We start from the raw sequence: 14,507 nt of genomic DNA, 5'->3' as shown, positions 1-14,507 counted from the left end.
AAAGATTTGTTAAATGGATTTCCTTTGCTCTCGTACAAAACCAGATGCTCGCACTCAGATAGTGTGCACATACTTAAAACGTGTCTCTCCTCTCACTCAAACTGTGTCCTGTGCACTCGCAAATCTCTCTATGCTCATGCTATTCATTCTTTTCGCACCTGAATTAAACGTTGTCAAAAGTTATTATGCACTTTTAAAAAGTAGTCTCAAAACAGATTTGTTCAGGGCCTTTCCTTGATTTTTTGTTGTTGTTGTATTTAAACTATATATAAACTGGTTATTGTACATTGTTTTACTAGGCCCACTTGATCTCTTTTATATTTGCATTTTGTTATTTTCTGTGAATGCACATATGCATCTCTCTGTAAAGTACTTTGTAAACACTGTTTTAAAAGGTTCTATATAAATAAAGCTTTAACCAATCAGACCTCCACGACTGACAGATGAAAGTGCGTGAAATCTAATTGGCTGAGAGGGAAGTGAACTCGGAATTCTTTGACAATCAAAAATGGATCTTTAATTTCTTTCCAGTTTAATAATATTTAGCAATGGTAATGAAATGTAGCCTATATTAGAAATGGCTAGGAATTGGGTGCTTGGATGATTTATATATATAACCTCTGTCCTGGTTGGTCTCTGAGCAATTTATCTTAAAACAATATATTATAGTCTATGGCTCTAAAGCAGGGGTGTGCCTTCCAGGTCCAAGTCTAATCAAACACACCTGAACCAGCTAATCATTGTCTTCAAGACTACTAGAAAGCTACAGGCAGGTGAGTTTTATCAGGGTTGGATCAAATCTCTGCAGGAAAGTGGCCTGGAAGGGCCAAGTTTGCCCATCACTGATCTAAAGACTTCATATAAAAGATCAATGTTATGCCATCATATGTCAGATACCTCAACTGAATTTAAAATCATTGCAATAAATTATCAGTTGGTATGATGGCAATAATAAGTAACAATTCAAGATGTAAATGATGTTCACAATAAATGTTCTAGCATCGCTGTTTGGACATTTATTGGGAGTTTTTTTAATTTTTATCCAGTGTTTGTTTTCAGTTCTGATTTTAGTTAGATTTTTTTTCTTCATGAAAACCCACTTCATATTAGCTACACATTCAATGGCACTCTCCTCTAAAACAGTGAATATACAGTTATATGACAGTTACATGTAATTACATTGACTGTAAATGCATTAAACACATAGAATATAATATAATATAGTGTATGACAAATATGAGAAATTCATTATAGTGTTATATTTGGTCTCCAAATCTTAAGTATCGGTATTAAGTATCTTAAGTATTGTGTATCAATCCAAGTACACAATACATATGACCACAAGAACTTCATATGCTTTTTAGTTTGTGTTTAGATAAATCGTTCAGAGAGGTTTGACCAAACTGTTAAACTAGGTTATTTCCAAATCATCCAAGCACCCGATTGATATCTAACATTTAATTATTATGACTAAGTAGTGTTAAATTGTAAAGAAATTACAGATCCGTCTTTGACATCTGATTGGTTGATAACTTTTGACAAAGTTTAATTCAGGTGCGAAAAGAATGAATAGCATGAGCATAGAGAGATTTGCGAGTGCGCAGGACAGAGTTTGAGCGAGAGCAGCGTGTATCTGAGCGCGCCTGTCCGGTTTTGTACGAGCGCAAAGGAAATCCGCATGCGAACTGAGAGATTCGCACTCGTGCATTATATTTATGTGCTTTCCTGCTACAATAATGTGCTCTCGACATTTGTCATTAAAATAACACCATACTTCTGTTTCACACAAATGCTGGCACAGACATGCATGTTCGGCTAGAGTCGCTTTGAACTCGTGCATCTTCGGTTGCAAAAAATGTTGTGCACACTGCCACGCGAAACGACGTCGCGCGCACTCAAAGCGAACTTTTGCCAACACCATATTTGCCGTGTGCACCTAAGCGAACTTGCGGACTCGTCGAGTATAAACCAGCCTTGAGCGTGCGTGTGTGCATTAGATACAGTGAAGACAGCGCGTTAGTTTAGAACTCTTCTCATTGTTTTTAATCGTAGAGAGAGTGTTAATTTGTACAATGATAACCTACCAGCAATGTAAATGATTGTTTTTATATATTAGAATGAGTACATTACCATATAAGTTTATTAGAACGAGTACATTATTATTAATGGGCTTAAAAACAAGATGCAAACAATCAGAATATTGTACCTGGTGGGGAGTGCTCAATGTAAGCATGAAACATATGCCATTACCTATATTGTACTGTGGTACAGTTATGGAGGCCCTTCATAATGCAGAGGTCAACTGCCTGCTCTGCCTATAGTTAGCAACGGCCCTATATAGCAGTGTATAATAAACAGCTGTTTTACTAAATTCTGCTGAGGTGAAATTCGGTGCAGTCCTGTATCGTATCGTGACTTTGCTGGTGATACACAGCCCTACAATACCATAAGATAACAAAAATAAAGAGGGAAGTGTCCAGCAAAGACCCTCAGGTTTCTACCTCACACACAATACCCATGACACACTCTTATGAACAAAAGTGTTAAACACAGCACTCCATGTGGACACACAGTACAGGGTACCATAGCCAACCCCTCCCACTTTAAAGACCTAAATCCAAACCAATACAAAAAACCCCACGTACAAATCAAAGTCAATTCAATATCAGTTTACACACAAAAACACCAAAACACAAACAAACACATCCACTGGCACCGGAAGAGGGGCGGGTACGACAGAGGCTACGTTCTAATGCTTCCTGCCCAGACATTTAAATACTCCGACATTAATTATCCTCATTACTCACTCTCATAAAGGGACACCACCCGAAGAAGGGAAGCCCATCCCACACTGCCACATACGCATAACAGTGTTTTATATGTACAATGTACAATATTTTAAAGTTATTATTTGTATTGCACATCACATTATCTGGTCAAACAACAAATAAGGAGTGTTGAAAATACATTTAAGTAAAGCATGATTGTTATTCATTTAAATTATTCAATTATATTAAAGTCAAATATACTTTTTAGATTAAGCAACTTAAAGTAAAAAGTAAAACATGTTAACTCAAAATTAATATATCGTCAAAGAGTAACAATTTCAAGTCCGTTTAACATGATGCACTCATGTTTGAATGAGGAACCTGATACAACGCTGTTAAATCAAAATGAATGGTTTAAATAATGTGAACAGCATCAAAATAAATAAATAAAAATTCAGTGCATTTGTATTTACTTGATTTTTGCTGCTGCAGGCTGCATTTGTTGTATGTTGGTGTGGTTTTCCAGGCTCTTCTCCTGGCATTTCTGTTTTACTAATTCAGAATTAACAGTTCTAATTGTTTTTAGTAGGGCTGGGTAAAAAATATCGATATCTCGATATTAATCGATTCTCATTTTTACGGAACGATATTGATTCTGAAATCCCAAGAATCGATTAGTCTAACCTTGTTTTCAGTTAATGGACGGAACGTTGAAGTGCTCTTCCCATCCAATATATCGCAATAAGCATTGTGCCTTGGTGCTTTTAATACGAAACAAAGCCTCAGATTTCAATTTCTGTCCATTGTATTTCAGTATTCAAACAATAAATGCAGTTTTGGCGCTGTTTAATGTGGAGTGACAGATCGCTGTAGCGCCTCAGTTCAACAGAAAATAAACAGAAAATAAACATGACTAAACATCCGAAGGTAAGTTATAAGAAAGAGTACAACTTTACATGTTCTTTACATCCTGTCTCATGTAATCGCTCAATCAGTGTTTCAGCCGCGCAAACACGTCAATATAACGGCTTGTAAACAATGTCACGTAACGTCACATTTACCACAGAAAAGCATATTCGGGGGCCATAAACTCATTAGTCAGCCAGAAAAATAAACTGTAGAGAGGGGTATTTTACTAAATATATGCACCATATAACATATTCATTATAATTTTTTTTACTGTTCTTATGTTTCATTTATGTTTGAATAAATCCATCTTTTTTTTTATGACAGCCACCATTTAAATGTTTATATTAAAAAAAACAAACAAACGAATTGAAGTAGAAAAATCATTATGTACTTGTGACTTTATTATTTTAAAAACTTTGATTTGTAAGCTATAGCCTACAACTGCTAAAATCAGTCAATTTTAACCTTCAATATTATAGTAATGCAGTACCAACTGACTCTCATGTATAGTTTACAGCATTAGTTGAGAGATTTGTTTTTTCTTTGAGAAAATTTGGCAATGTACCTGATATATATCCAAAATAATCGATATTGAATCGAATCGAAAGCGCTGTTAGACGCATATCCAATAGTTTGTGCGGAGAGTGGAAGCTGAAGAAGGACATGAAGTCGCCAGCGAGATCGCTTGCATTTTTTTCAGTGGAAACAACTTTAAATAGCCTATGCGTCATTTTTGCTCATAAAGAGTAATACATGATTCGGAACTGCAAAGTGTCTATTTTTTTTGTGTGCACTCACTATATCAACAAAACGTTGTGCTTTTATACTGCCGTCTCTGTCTTGAGCAGGAGCGCTTCACAAAAATGAACCGAGAGTGAGTGTGTGTGAGAGTGTGTGAGAGAGAGTGAGTGTGTGTGTGTGTGTGTGCGCGGCGCTGCCGGCGAGAACAGAAATGATCTATCACAACGCCTGAGTACCGCATTTAAATCTCTTTCAGAAAAAGTCTATCACAGCGTGTAAATACCGCACTGAAATCTATTCCGTGCTGTCTCACGCTTGAATGGCTTAAACACTTTAATATTTAAACTGACAAGGCTTAAAACACGTGAGAATGATAAACTTTATTGAGGAAGCAGCACTGGTCCGATTGTTCAGATAACGTTAGGTGATTAGTTAAACACTACGTCCTGTTAACAGCAGGAAAGCTAATTGTAGTCGCAGGTGAACATAAAATATGATACATACAACTGGTGAACCAGTCAATGTACTGCATATGTCTTAATGGTCGGACATAAGAATAAAATGTGACATGAATGATGAAGCGTCGTCTGGTTACATCACCTTGCGCCTGGCATTATGAAAACAATGTTTGGGATACCACGATCAAAACGTAGCATATAGACAGTTTGATGTTGAATATTCATCCAAATTATGGTGAAAACCAAATTATTTGTGTGTTAAAATAACATTTGTGTGTTCAAAATGTAAAGAAATGCTTGTATTACTTCACTGGCCATCGGCGCGAACCAACCCCCGTGACGTCACACGCGGTGGTACTGCAAGATGGCGGCGCCCTTGCTCTAAAAGCTATAACAAAACATCCTTTTTTCTTTAAAATGGTTACATTAATCATGTTTGTTATATATTTTTTATAATCAAAGTGGAAATCACTTTACTACATAATGTAAACTTAACTGCTTCACTTCCACTTTAAATTACTACTTAACGAAACTTTTGCCGATGCTTTGCAGCAAGCTCAAGCCTAATGCGTGCATTTGAACGCAGAACTCTTCAGCTGCGCTGACGGCACACTCTCTGCTGCTGCTGCGGGACACTAAACACCGTCGTCCCGCTCTCGACAGTCACGGTAGCACGGTCTCGTGCAGTGTTGCCAAACCCCTCCCTCAGAAAATACTGCATCCAGCACACACGACACGATGATGCACTGTGTCTCTCTCAGTATCTGCTTGACATGACTGTGCATGAATTGTGGTATAACTTTTGTGTCCGTGGTTAGAACAAGATGTTCATTTTTTCTCCGCCATCTTGATTGGTGCTTATAATAGGAGCGTTCGACTTGAAGCACGGCTACAGACGGCAGTCAACGAGAGCAGCCGCTTGCAGTCGGGGGTGGAGGTGAAAACAGAGCCGTCAAGCCGGACACTTTCTGCTCCCGTTAGTGACGCTCACAGATGAAGTGAATTAAATGCAATATTTGTCAAATACACAGACGTTTCAGAAACATTTTCATGAGCAACAGAAACACTTTTTATATACTGCTGAATACAGCGCCATCTGTTCAAGAATAAAGTTCAATGTAAATATATACTATTTAAATACTAATAAAGTGGGGGTATATATGCTTTCATGATAAACGTGACTCAATATAACATTGTGGCTACAGTAAAAAAGCTTTTAATGTTCTAAAAACACAGATTTATGAGCAGCATTGGATTTGAAGATGTTAGAAACACACGTCATGTGGTGTATTTGGCCAATCGTGAAACAGCTGTGTCGTCATCAGCGCTCCTGCAGTCGCTCTGAAAAAGCTGCACCAGCTGAGTCAGTGTATCATTCAGACACACAGACATCAATAATCAGCATATGAAACCCATCAATGCTGACAATCAACAGAAAGCTTCATGTCGCAATGCATGCTGGGTACCAGCATACTACAAAGCTTATCCATGGCTCCCAGCAAGCATTGCGGCATGAATAAATTATGCAGCTAAATTGTCTTGGTATTTCTTTTCTTTACTTTTATTTTTGCTTTTATTTTAGTTGTGACTTTGTAGTAGCTTGTCTTGTGATGTTCAGAGTTGATATATGTGACATTTGACCATCTGAAAGATGAATAAATAAGCTTGCCATTGATGTATGGTTTGTTAGGAGAGGACAATATTTGGTCGAGATACAACTATTTGAAAATCTGGAATCTGAGGGTGCAAAAAAAAAAAATAATCTAAATATTGAGAAAATCGCCTCTAAAGTTGTTCTTAGCAATGCACATTACTATAATCAAAAATGAAGTTTTGATATATTTTCTGTTTGAAATAAGATTATTTTGCTTGTTCTAAGCAAAAACTCATTGAATTTTGACTTGATTTAAGATTTTTAGATATTTTGGCTGGAAACTAGACAAAAAAATCTAAGTAAGAAAAGCATTTTTTGCAGTGCAAGTACCTTGAGAGCTATAGCGAGCGGAGCAGACAGCTCCTTATGCTTTCGAATCTGGATATTTTAGGCAATTTAGAAATCCTGGCCAGAACGTGTCCCCAGGAAATGGCACGTCTGGTCACCTTACTACACAGTTTTGCGGTTTGGCTAGTAACCTGTGACTATATTTGTCAAAGCCATCAGCTGGTGTGCTCATGATAGCCACCAGAGGGCACTCTTCTGAATCATTGTTGAATCTTAGTCTTGTTTGAGAGTGTTCCATGACAATATTATAGACAAATTAGGCGCATTATGCCCTTAATATGTTTAGTGTGTTTAGAGACACAGAATAGATGGGTTACTGTTTTACTTTTTGCATTAGCAAAGATTTACTTTCCAGAAGGGACCAGGAACAAGGAAATGTTGACCAGGAAATATTGCCTCTGCTTACATCGATCATGGCATCAAGCTTACAAGATGCAGGAGAGAACATCAGGGGCAGAGGTGTTTATGCATTCGTGCATATACTGTGTCATAAATTAAACACTCATTAACTTCAGTGACAATTATGCTGAGATCAAGTTCTTTTAATGCCATAAAATTCCCAGTGTTTAGTAATGTGGTTTAATCAATGTACTGGAAAGTGGATTTGAACTGGATTACAAATGCAAAGCTGTGTTTCCATTGACGTGTTAAAATGAATAGATGTGCATATTAAATAGAAATGCATTGAAAATAATATTGAAGAAAACTTGATTAAAATGTAAATACACAAAAAAATGTAACATGCAGTGTCCTTATGTTGTAAGGACATAACAGAATGATTGCTATTTTAGGATCTTGTTGCATGGTCAAATCAAAGTGTCATACAGAGCTACGCTCATACAAAAAGAAAAAAGTTCATCCATTTTCGAAACCACTTGTCCTATGTTGGGTCTCGGGCCGTTAATTGGGAAACACCCAGGACAGATGGCCAGTTCATCACAGGGTGAACATACACACACACACTTATGGACAATTTAGTCTCAATTTCACCTGTGCATTTAGATTGAGGGGGAAACTTGAGCACAATAGTATATTCAGAAATTAACCTTGATTAATAAATTCTACAGGTGACATTTTTCAGAAAACTAAGCTTAGTAACAGTCAGGATCAGCAGACCATTCATTCTGAATCACGATTGCTTTAACTTTCCACTCGCTTGTGACACTGTGCTCTGGAAGATTTTCTTTGTTTTTTTCATGACTGTTACTACAAGTGTCAAGGAAGGTCAGGAACACAGGTATGAATACGATGCCATGGACGGCCCCAAACAGAATGACTAAGAACATGATTTTGAAGAAGGTCCTGAAGATGTAGCTTTTGGCAGCCGAAAGCACCACCACACCTGCGATAGTGGACACGGCCCCCTGAACGATCGGATAGCCCAGTTTATTGATGGCATCCATGGCTTTTTCATTCGCTGAGGATTTTTCACTTGACACAAAAGCATAGGATATGTGAGCAGAGAAGTCAACAGAAAACCCGATACAAATAACAAGAATTATCATAGACACAGCGTCTAAACTAACATCCCATAATGCCATGAAACCGGCCACTCCCACAATGACAGATGCGATGGAAAATGTCACCCAGAGAGAGCAAAGAGGGTTTGGGATCAACAGGAGTGAAATAACTAACATCGCACATGTAGCAACCACTAAGTTTTGGATTGTATTACTGATTATGACGGCAAATTGGTCGAAATAGATGAATGCAGGGTGGTACACAATCAGATTAATGGGTGTCTGCGTCTTCCCACATTTTTCTGCGGTTTCTCTAAATGCATTCAGCATGTTCTTCTCATCGCTCGATGTGCTGATGTTCGCAGTCTGAATGAACATACGTGATGCATGAATTTGGTTGTTAGTGAAATTAACATCTTGACTGAATCCAAACTGTGTAAGAAATGCAGTTAAATGGCTTTTGAACTGCATTTCATTATCTAAATCGAAACCAGCATTCAGTCCAAACTTCATGTATTCACTCAGCCAAGAAACAGGCAGAATGCCTGAATGTGCCATTGTCAGATTTTGAAAATTTTCCAAACACAAGTCAAGACTTCTGCGAGCAGTTGGGTTCCAGTATTGAAAGTCTTCATCCTTTATAACTAACATGACATTGGGACCAAAGGCAGAGAAGAATTCATCTTCTTTGTCATAGTAACTACCAACATAAGAGCCATCTTCTGCTAAATTTTTCACATCTAGACCTTCCTGTATTTGGAAGCATCCGTAGATACTGACTGCCAAATAGCCGGCATAGATCAGACACACGAGTGTCTTAACCCACACTCTTGTCAGAAACGGGCCGTAATAGTTTTTAAAGAATGAATTCATTGGCATTTCAAATTCCGTATGTGTGTCTTCATCATACGCCCCACCAACACAACAACCTCTACCATCACCAGTGGCTTCTGGGACTTTCATGCAGGTCAGCCAGTGTCTGTTGCCTTTCTCTCGCCTTCCGTTCAGTGCGAGACACGCGCCAAAGAAGGTGATGTTGAAGATGTAGCAAAACAGAAGAGCTGTGCTGGTGTACAAGCAAAAGGACTGAACCGAGCGGAAGGGGGTCGCAAGACCGATGTAGAAAGCCAGCACATCCGTCAGCGTGGTGATTGTTATGGACACACCGGCCTCCTTGTATGTGTCTGCTAAGCGAACCTCAACGTCTTTATCAACTTCAGTCTTCTGCCAGCAGGAGATCATAATGAACATGTCGTCAACACCAACACCTGGAAAACAGCGGAGCCTGTTAACATCAGCTGTGAGACGCCTACTAGGTGAGGAAATAAATGAAATTTACCGAGAATCAGAAAGGGGGCTGTTTCCACGGTCATGGCAAATGGCATCCCACAGAACAGCAGCAGTCCAAAGCTGGCCAACACGGCCATACCAGCAGAGACAACACCCAACGCAGCCACCCACACCTTCGTCCTGACGCAGTCTAACCTGGGGAAGGACACAAGGGATCAATACCATAACTAGTGATAGAAATGTGCTAATGGGATTTTTTATTCTTTACAATACCTTAAACAAGACAGAACTGAAATGGTAATGGCCAGGACATACGTAACAGAGAAAAGGGGGATGATAGAGTCTGAATTGTTTTCAAACTCATTCTGTCTTGATATCGATGTAAAGTAAGACACATGGACCTGTAAAAATTCAACACAAATGACAAATGTTCATTATAATCACTGTGAAGAATTAGTTAGGATATAGCATAGTGAAGAATTAGTTAGGGAAAATCATTACAGGACATGAATAGCCAGCAGAAAAATCAAGAAAATGTACATAGATTTGGTTCATTCTCTCAACATTTTGGAACTGTTGTCAAAATGACTTTTGGTTCTTTAGTTTCAGTTATTGGAGATTATTTGATTAATGACACTTGAGGTACTTTTACACACACACACATACAATCAGGTCATCAGGTGTTTGTATACATGGAGATATAGATCATAACTCACAATCATTTCTTTTGCTTACCGTTTTCTGTTCTGTAGAGTTTGAGAGGAGTTTTAGAAAGCCATCGAGCCAGCAAGGGGTTTCCTTTGTCTTCTTCTCATCTAAGAAGTAAAAAAGCCTGACCGCTCTGGCACTGGTGAGCTCTGAGCTATCCAGCTTTACACCGCCAATGGTTGTTCCCAAAAAGATGTCATTATTCATCGGATATGTTATGTTTGAAGAAACTATTTCAGTAGCATTGTAATTGATAATGTCTAAAATTGCATTTGATATGCACCGTCCCTTTGTTTTGGCACAGAGGTTTTCAAAAGTGTTTCCTGTCGTTATACTTTTCACTTGTCTGTCTAGCTCTATAATGTCGTTAAAAGCTGCTTCGGTTAATATATTTTCTTCTTTCAAGCCTGTGATGATCAAAGAGGCATAAGTGCCTTCAGACGCAAGCCGTAAATCAGAAAACTCTTCGGATTGTGGGAAATTTTCCACCACAATTGCCCTCTCCAACTTGGCAGGTCCATTGACAGGTGTAAACTGTTCTTCAATATCATTCGCCTCCCTCTCCTGAAGAAAAACAAAACCAGCTCCAAGGGCAGCAGCCACATATAGAGCTAATAAAAGAAACACATGGATATGTCTACCAACTCTTGTCAGAAATGGGCCGTAATAGTTTTTAAAGAATGAATTCATTGGCATTTCAAATTCCGTATGTGTGTCTTCATCATACGCCCCACCAACACAACAACCTCTACCATCACCAGTGGCTTCTGGGACTTTCATGCAGGTCAGCCAGTGTCTGTTGCCTTTCTCTCGCCTTCCGTTCAGTGCGAGACACGCGCCAAAGAAGGTGATGTTGAAGATGTAGCAAAACAGAAGAGCTGTGCTGGTGTACAAGCAAAAGGACTGAACCGAGCGGAAGGGGGTCGCAAGACCGATGTAGAAAGCCAGCACATCCGTCAGCGTGGTGATTGTTATGGACACACCGGCCTCCTTGTATGTGTCTGCTAAGCGAACCTCAACGTCTTTATCAACTTCAGTCTTCTGCCAGCAGGAGATCATAATGAACATGTCGTCAACACCAACACCTGGAAAACAGCGGAGCCTGTTAACATCAGCTGTGAGACGCCTACTAGGTGAGGAAATAAATGAAATTTACCGAGAATCAGAAAGGGGGCTGTTTCCACGGTCATGGCAAATGGCATCCCACAGAACAGCAGCAGTCCAAAGCTGGCCAACACGGCCATACCAGCAGAGACAACACCCAACGCAGCCACCCACACCTTCGTCCTGACGCAGTCTAACCTGGGGAAGGACACAAGGGATCAATACCATAACTAGTGATAGAAATGTGCTAATGGGATTTTTTATTCTTTACAATACCTTAAACAAGACAGAACTGAAATGGTAATGGCCAGGACATACGTAACAGAGAAAAGGGGGATGATAGAGTCTGAATTGTTTTCAAACTCATTCTGTCTTGATATCGATGTAAAGTAAGACACATGGACCTGTAAAAATTCAACACAAATGACAAATGTTCATTATAATCACTGTGAAGAATTAGTTAGGATATAGCATAGTGAAGAATTAGTTAGGGAAAATCATTACAGGACATGAATAGCCAGCAGAAAAATCAAGAAAATGTACATAGATTTGGTTCATTCTCTCAACATTTTGGAACTGTTGTCAAAATGACTTTTGGTTCTTTAGTTTCAGTTATTGGAGATTATTTGATTAATGACACTTGAGGTACTTTTACACACACACACACACACACACACACATACAATCAGGTCATCAGGTGTTTGTATACATGGAGATATAGATCATAACTCACAATCATTTCTTTTGCTTACCGTTTTCTGTTCTGTAGAGTTTGAGAGGAGTTTTAGAAAGCCATCGAGCCAGCAAGGGGTTTCCTTTGTCTTCTTCTCATCTAAGAAGTAAAAAAGCCTGACCGCTCTGGCACTGGTGAGCTCTGAGCTATCCAGCTTTACACCGCCAATGGTTGTTCCCAAAAAGATGTCATTATTCATCGGATATGTTATGTTTGAAGAAACTATTTCAGTAGCATTGTAATTGATAATGTCTAAAATTGCATTTGATATGCACCGTCCTTTTGTTTTGGCACAGAGGTTTTCAAAAGTGTTTCCTGTCGTTATACTTTTCACTTGTCTGTCTAGCTCTATAATGTCGTTAAAAGCTGCTTCGGTTAATATATTTTCTTCTTTCAAGCCTGTGATGATCAAAGAGGCATAAGTGCCTTCAGACGCAAGCCGTAAATCAGAAAACTCTTCGGATTGTGGGAAATTTTCCACCACAATTGCCCTCTCCAACTTGGCAGGTCCATTGACAGGTGTAAACTGTTCTTCAATATCATTCGCCTCCCTCTCCTGAAGAAAAACAAAACCAGCTCCAAGGGCAGCAGCCACATATAAAGCTAATAAAAGAAACACACATGGATGTCTACCAACAACACAACCAAGTTTTTCAAAGGCCAGAGACAGAGGTCGTTCGATGCAGTCTGTCTTACACTTCGCCATCCTCCATACACTTCAACAGTTTACGGTGAATCTCTTGCTCTTCTGCAAAGCCCCAGAAACATCCTCCTTCTACAATGACTCAGTGCTGTCATAGCATATTTATAGGCTGAGTTTAACACTTAAAACTCATTTGTTACTTTTTAACAAAATAAGGTTACTCAATAACAAGCTTCCTTGTTCGCACCTGCCCTGTGCATCACTCCCAGAAACGGCATGATTAACTAATGGGACATTTTCAATCTTAGGGGACTGTCTTTAAAGGAACAACTGACTAAAACACCCGGGGAATTCCTGCATCCAGGGAAATATTTGATAGAGCTCAAAACCTGCACTAGCCAATGCAGATTCACTTTTACAATGAGGGCAAAAGACATGGGTCCAGTATAAAATCAGAACCTTTTTTTTTTTAAAGTACAAAAATTCCAATCATCCACATAAGTGTGCTTTAACTCATCAAGACAATAGAATCTGGCAAGAGGTTGCATGACTAAACACACAATTACAAAAAGAAAACAAATTTAAAGGGCACCTATTATGCAAAATCCACTTTTACATGGTGTCTGGACATAAATGTGTGTTGGCAGTGTGTGAACACAACCACCCTACAATAATAAAAATCCACCCACTCCTCATTTTTTAATCCCCTTTAAACCAAGTCAGTCTCAATAGGCCTGCCGTTTTGATTCTCTCGCAGTGTGACGTCACATTTCGGAGGGCCGGGCCACGCGGGTTGACTGACAGCCCTGCATTGCTATAGTTTCAGCCCTCAGCGGTTGCGCTGTCCTTCATTTTCTCTGCGCTCGAGCAGCTTTAACGTCAACAATGTCTCGTAAGCAATCCCGCCCATACAGACGTCACATAGATTGAAATATATGAATAATAAATATTTACATACAGTATAAAATATATTTTCTATTTAAATATATGAAAATCTATTTCGAAAATATACATAAAAATATATTGAATTATTGGCAGCGGCTATTTGCACTAAGTGCAAATAGCGATAGATGCCACTTACATTAAATGTAAATAGCAATTATATTATATTTACACTAAGTGCAAATAGCGATAGATGCCACTTACACTAAGTGCAAATAGCGATAGATGCCACTTACACTAAGTGCAAATAGCGATAGATGCCACTTACACTAAGTGCAAATAGCGATAGATGCCACTTACACTAAGTGCAAATAGCGATAGATGCCACTTACACTAAGTGCAAATAGCGATAGATGCCACTTACACTAAGTGCAAATAGCGATAGATGCCACTTACACTAAGTGCAAATAGCGATAGATGCCACTTACACTAAGTGCAAATAGCGATAGATGCCACTTACACTAAGTGCAAATAGCGATAGATGCCACTTACACTAAGTGCAAATAGCGATAGATGCCACTTACACTAAGTGCAAATAGCGATAGATGCCACTTACACTAAGTGCAAATAGCGATAGATGCCACTTACACTAAGTGCAAATAGCGATAGATGCCACTTACACTAAGTGCAAATAGCGATAGATGCCACTTACACTAAGTGCAAATAGCGATAGATGCCACTTACACTAAGTGCAAATAGCGATAGATGCCACTTACACTAAGTGCAAATAGCGATAGATGCCACTTACA

The 14,507-nt window shown here is 38.9% G+C and overlaps 1 protein-coding gene and 1 pseudogene across 1 annotated transcript; both read right to left on the bottom strand.

The window, feature by feature from the left end:
• Positions 1-7,969: 7,969 nt before the first annotated feature.
• Positions 7,970-12,879, bottom strand: LOC107574194 (patched domain-containing protein 3-like). The gene is made up of 4 exons (XM_016260660.1): positions 12,193-12,879; positions 11,717-11,844; positions 11,493-11,638; positions 7,970-9,606 (listed from the first exon to the last, which is right to left on the bottom strand). Exons 1-4 carry the CDS (start codon positions 12,877-12,879, stop codon positions 7,970-7,972), a joined length of 2,598 nt encoding a protein of 865 aa, XP_016116146.1.
• Positions 12,880-13,096: 217 nt separating this feature from the next.
• The window catches only part of LOC107574193 (patched domain-containing protein 3-like), a 4,644-nt pseudogene continuing 3,233 nt past the window's right edge, over positions 13,097-14,507 (bottom strand).

This window comes from Sinocyclocheilus grahami, unplaced genomic scaffold (genome assembly GCF_001515645.1).
Source record: "Sinocyclocheilus grahami isolate Dianchi unplaced genomic scaffold, SAMN03320097.WGS_v1.1 scaffold2142.1, whole genome shotgun sequence".
Lineage (NCBI taxonomy): Eukaryota > Metazoa > Chordata > Actinopteri > Cypriniformes > Cyprinidae > Sinocyclocheilus > Sinocyclocheilus grahami.
The sequence above is the reverse complement of the archived record's forward strand: the minus strand, read 5'-3'. Positions and strand labels throughout refer to the sequence as shown.